Source organism: Pan paniscus, chromosome 20, assembly GCF_029289425.2.
Source record: "Pan paniscus chromosome 20, NHGRI_mPanPan1-v2.0_pri, whole genome shotgun sequence".
Taxonomy (NCBI): Eukaryota; Metazoa; Chordata; class Mammalia; order Primates; family Hominidae; genus Pan; species Pan paniscus.
Genome location: NC_073269.2, coordinates 8,158,117 through 8,163,904, shown reverse-complemented (window position 1 = coordinate 8,163,904; position 5,788 = coordinate 8,158,117). Strand labels below are relative to the sequence as shown.

The 5,788-nt window shown below is 55.3% G+C and overlaps 1 protein-coding gene across 1 annotated transcript; it reads right to left on the bottom strand.

Annotated features, from left to right (window-relative positions):
• Positions 1-799: 799 nt before the first annotated feature.
• MRPL54 (mitochondrial ribosomal protein L54) lies at positions 800-5,529 on the bottom strand. The gene is made up of 3 exons (XM_003819263.5): positions 5,358-5,529; positions 2,842-3,007; positions 800-1,104 (listed from the first exon to the last, which is right to left on the bottom strand). Exons 1-3 carry the CDS (start codon positions 5,473-5,475, stop codon positions 972-974), a joined length of 417 nt encoding a protein of 138 aa, XP_003819311.1. The 5' UTR covers positions 5,476-5,529; the 3' UTR covers positions 800-971.
• Between the last annotated feature and the right edge of the window lie 259 nt (positions 5,530-5,788).

The window sequence follows — 5,788 nt, the reverse complement described above, 5'->3', positions numbered from 1 at the left end:
CCTAACTACGTGTCACCCTCAGCCTCCTCCAATCTGGTGGACTCCAGCCCTCGCGATCCCGCCCATCACAGCCAGGCAGGGCAGGAGTTGTTGGGACTGCAGGGAGGCCAGTCCTCGGTCAGACCCTGGGTCAGGGTCAGGGTGCCGAAAGCCGACTCCAGAGGGTGGACTGGGGGCGGAGGTTGAGACCTGGGCTCCAGTGGAGTGGACAGAGGACTTGGGGGGTGGGGAAGGAAGGCCCAAGCCCCTGGGCTCCAGGGATAGGCCAGTGAGGACCACGCTGTGACTGCGGCAGGAAGGAAGGAGCAGTCCCTTCCCTCTGATTCTACTTGCTGCGCTGGTGGGGACGTCGGCCAGGAGCCCTCGGGCTACCCTGCCCATGAGTGCCAGCCCCTGGGGGATCCAAGGACCCTGAGATGGAGAGAGCCTTGGGTCTGAATACCGAAGCACCTGGATCCAGCCACACCTGAAGCCACACCACTACCCGCTCCGGACATCTCCTTTCTTGAAGCTCATAAAGCCTCTTTTCTGACTCTGATGGCTTGAGTTAGGTTTGAGTCCCTTGCAACCAAGAGTGGCTTAGCTAGGACAACCCCCTCACCCAGCAACTTGAGATTTGGGGCCGGGGCCTCGTGAGCAGTGTCAGGAATTCCAGGAGTTGGGGAGAGAAGCCCACCAAGGGCCAGAGGCACAGGGGACCTGCAGACGGCCCACCACTGGCTGGGGTGGAGGCTGGGATCCCTGGGGTCTGAGGGACCCACTTCCCGCCAGGCCGACACCAGACAATACCAAGGGGAAATAGGGTCTACCCAGAAAGGTCTTTATTGGCCTCCAGGGCCCTGGTCCAGCCCCACTGTGGGGTCACATGGAAACCCAGGCTGGGGAGCCACCTCTTGTCTCACAAAAGTCCACGTCCTCCGGGAAAACGGCAAGTCCTCGGCGTGGGGGTCAGCGATGCCGGGCCCACCATGCTACAACCTCTTGTTCTTGCTCAGCCGGTTGTGGCGCCAGATGTTTTGTTTCCGCAGCAGCCGCCAGTACTCCCGGCTCTCGGGGTCCAGCTCCTCCAGGGTCTTTGGGGGACCCAAGTTCATCTCGAACAGCCTGACGGGGGTGCAGGCAGGAATCAGAGTTACACGGTGACCCCTGGGCTCCCTGGTGTCCTGGGCACCTCGGGCAGAGGCGGCGACGGGGCTGGGTGCCAGGCCCACCGGTTGGCTGCATGATCTCAGGGTGGTCCCTCCCCGACCCTGGGCTGGGTGGGTCCCTGGCCATGCAGCAATGGAGCCAACCCCATCCCAATGGCACATCTGAGGCTGGCACACGCCAAGCCCTCTCCTGCCTCCTAGCACTGTCCACATCATGCCACCTGCCCCCACTTGCTCAGCCTTCCTGACCCTCCCCAGCCTTCAGATCAGCTTGGGGCCACAGCAGAACCCTTCCTGCAGCCCACAGGTCCTGCCCTCGCCTCCCCCTCTCTCGCCCTCCTCACTGTGCTCCAGCCACACAGGCCTCCCCGCTGTCCCTCCAGCACACCAGGTACGGTCCTGCCCCGGGGCCTTTGCACAGGCTGTGCCCACTGCCTGGAAAGCCCCTTCCACCCACTCCCGTCTTGGCTTCTGTGTCCCCCAAACCTCAAACCAGAGCAGCCAAACACCCCGGCTCTGTCCCTCATTCTCCTGCCCCCTTCCTGGAAGTGTCACCACCACAGCTGCCTGACTTCCTGCTTCCTGTCTGCCTCCCCAGCTAGCTGGCCAACATGGAGAAACCCTGTCTCTACTAAAAATACAAAATTAGGCCAGGCGTGGTGGCTCATGCCTGTAATCCCAGCACTTTGGGAGGCCAGGGCGGGCGGATCACGAGGTTATCAGGAGTTCGAGACTAGCCTGGCAAACATGGTGAAACCCTGTCTCTACTAAAAATACAAAAATTAGCTGGGTGTGACGGCAGGCACCTGTAATCCCAGCTACTCGGGAGGCTGAGGCAGGAGAATCATTTGAACACTGGGAGGTGGACATTGCAGTGAGCCGAGATCATACCACTGCACTGCAGCCTGGGCGACAAGAGCAAAACTCCATCTCAAAAAAAAAAAAAAAAAATTAGCCAGGCATGGTGGCGCATGCCTGTAATCCCAGCTACTCTGAAGGCTGAGGCAGGAGAACCGCTTGAACCCAGGAGGCAGAGGTTGCAGTGAGCCAAGACCACATGACTGCATTCCACACTGGCTGACAGAGCAAGACTCCATATAGAAGAAAAAAAAATTTTTTTTTTTTTTTTGAGACCAAGTCTCACTCTGTTGCCCAGGCTGGAGTACAATGGCGTGATCTCAGCTCACTGCAACCTCTGCCTCCCAGGCTCAAGCAATTCTCGTGCCTCAGCCTCCCAAGTAACTGGGACTACAGGAATGTGCCACCACACCCGGCTAATTTTTATATTTTTAGTAGAGACGAGGTTTCACCATGTTGGCCAGGCTGGTCTCGAACTCCTGACCTCAGGTGATCCAAACGCCTTGCCTCCCAAAGTGCTGGGATTACAGGTGTGAGCCACGGCGCCCAGCCTGAAAAAAAATTTTTTTTAAGTATTTGCTTAAGAAAAAGCATTGTTTTAGGTACTTGACGTGTTCTAATCTCATGAATTCCTCACAGCCCTCTGAGGGAGGGATGGGTCCCATCACCCCATTACAGATGGGCAGAGCTCTGAAGCCCCCTGCCCTGAAGCCAGGATGGGCAGGTGTGACTATTAGGCTCCGGCTGGAGTGGCGATCCACCTCTCCGGGAAGGGGTCCTCCTGGAGCGGAGGAAGGAATAGTCATTGCAGGATGACACAGCCTGGCCTACTCACCATTCAGGGTACTCAGCATCCGGTTTCAGGGGTACATCCTGCCCTTCCTTGTAGATGTTGACGCCCATGGCATATGTGGTGAGCCGGACAGGATCTGTGCATACGTCGGGGTCCTTGAGGGCCTCGCTGGTCACTGCACCTTTTCCCGATTTGGCCCCCTTCATAACTGGGGAGAGGAGAGGGAGAGTCATTTCAGCCCAGCCCCTCCCCTGGAAGCCAAACTTCCCTCACAGAACCCTGTCTCAGGTGGCCTCTGCCCCTGGCTGGACTCTGCTACACTCAAAAGTTTTTTTTTTTTTTTTGAGACGGAGTCTCGCTCTGTTGCCCAGGTGGAGTGCAGTGGCACAGTCTCAGCTCACTGCAAGCTCCGCCTCCCGGGTTCAAGCCATTCTCCTGCCTCAGCCTCCCCAGTGGCTGGGACTACAGGTGCCCACCACCACGCCCGGCTAATTTTTTTGCAGTTTTAGTAGAGATGGGGTTTCACCGTGTTAGCCAGGATGGTCTCGATCTCCTGACCTCGTGATCTGCCCACCTTGGCCTCCCAAAGTGTTGGGATTACAGGCGTGAGCCACCATGCCCGGCCACTCAAAACTTTTTTTTAAAGACAGGGTCTCAGCCAGGCATAGTGGCTCATGCCTGTAATCCCAGCACTCTGGGAGGCCGAGGTGGGCAGATCACCTGAGGTCAGGTGAGTTTAAGACCAGCCTGGCCAACATGGTGAAAACTTGTCTCTACTAAAAATACAAAAAAAAAAAAAATTAGCTGGGCATGGTGGCGTATGCCTGTGATCCCAGCTACTCGGGAGGCTGAGGCAGGAGAATCACGTGAACCCGGGAGGCGGAGGTTGCAGTGAGCCGAGATCGCATCGCTGCACTCCAGCCTAGGTTACAGAGCAAGATTCCATCTCAAAAAAATAAAAAATCTAAAAAATTAAAAAATAAAGACAGCCCGGCCGGGCGCGGTGGCTCACGCCTGTAATCCCAGCTCTTTGGGAGGCCAAGGCGGGCGGATCACGAGGTCAGGAGGTTGAGACCATCCTGGCTAACATGGTGAAATTCCGTCTCTACTAAAAATACAAAAAAATTAGCCGGGCATGGTGGTGGGCACCTGTGGTCCCAGCTACTTGAGAGGCTGAGGCAGGAGAATGGCGTGAACCCAGGAGGCGGAGCTTGCAGTGAGCCAAGATTGCGCCACTGCACACTCCAGCCTGGGCGACAGAGCGAGACTCCGTCTGAAGAAAATAAAAAAATAAAAAATAAAAGCCCAGGCTGGAGGGCAGGGGCGCAATCATGGCTCACTGCAGCCTCAAACTCCCAGGCTCAAGTGATCCTTCTGCCTCAGCCTCCCAAGTAGCTGAGATCACAGTTGTGAGCCACCATGCCCCGCTTATTTTTATTTTTATTTATTTATTTATTTATTTTGAGACAGAGTCTCACTGTGTCGCCCAGGCTGGAGTGCAGTGGCGTGATCTCGGCTCACTGCAACCTCTGCCTCCTGGGTTCAAGCAGTTCTCCTGCCTCAGCCTCCTGAGTAGCTGGGATTACAGACATGTGCCACCACGCCCCACTAATTTTTGTATTTTTAGTAGAGCTAGGGTTTCACCATGTTGGTCAGGCTGATCTTGAATTCCTGACCTTGTGATCCACCTGCATCAGCCTCCCAAAGTGCTGGGATTACAGGCGTGAGCTACCGTGCCAGGCAATTTTTTTTTTTTTTTTAATACAAACAGGGTCCTGCTATGTTGCCCAGGCTGGTCTCGAACTCCTGGGTTCAAGCAATCGATCCTCCCTCCTTGGCTTCCCAAAGTGCCGGGAATAAAGGTGTGAGCCATCGTGCCTGGCCTCGAAATCACTTTAAGTGGGATTTGGACACAGCATTAAGTAACTTTAAGTGGGATTTGGACATAGCATTAAGTAACACCGATGCTTGGAATGACCAAGTCATTCAAGTTATATTTTGTCTGCTATGTGTCTGTCTTTAAGGCCGAACATTGGACAATTTCCCCCTTTCAACAAAGGAGATGAGGCAAGGCTGTATCCAGCTAAACCTTAATAACCTTGTTTTGTTCTTGCTGAAGTGGCCAATTAAACGGGCTCCATAATTTCTTTGAATGTTTGGTAACGTCTTGGCCAAGGTTACCCAGCGATTTGGAGGCAGGCAGAGAAACAGAACTGGAACCCAAGTTCACGACCTCCCCAGACTCCCTTCAAATCCCTTCCAACCCGCGCCTGCGCAGTGAAACGCGTGGGCTCCACGTAACCACATCCTCCTCCCAGGCCGCTCCGCCCCAAGCTGGCGCCTGCGCCCTGGGTCCAATCGCTACAGTATCTCCGAGCCAGACGCCCGAGCTCCAAGCGGCGCTGGGTCCCTCAAACTGCGCCTGCGCATACAGCCTGGCATCCGCCTCTCTGCGCTTGCGCATCAGTTCTAGCACCACCTCCCCAACCACCGCCTGCGCACTGTCAATTCCTCAGTGCACCCACCGTCCCCATTTGGTTCCTCTTAACCCAGCTCACCTGGCTTCTTGGCATAATCCCGGGCCAGGAGTCTTCCGGAAGTGGCGGGGTTTAGGAGCTCCCAGGCCCCCCAGCCGGCCCACGTCCGGGTAGCCCCGAAAAGGCGTTTGGTCGCCATGACGTATTGCGGGCAGCTTGCAAGTGCACGTTTCCGGAAGACGTCAGTGGCCCAAGGGTGTTTGGGAGTTGTAGGCCCCGTGGAAGTGTAGGCCCCGTGGAGGTGTCTGGGAAATGCGGTCTCCCAGGCTTTCATAATCTATGGTGATTTCTTCAGACTTTTGTAGACATACACAGTTACTATAGGAGGAGGCGTTCAAGGGATATTTCATTGACTTCTTGCCCTTCTTCAATTACATAACATTTACTAAAAATATCACACTTTATATGTTCCTGATTCCATCCAATGAGTAATTATTCAAAGCTTTAAAGTT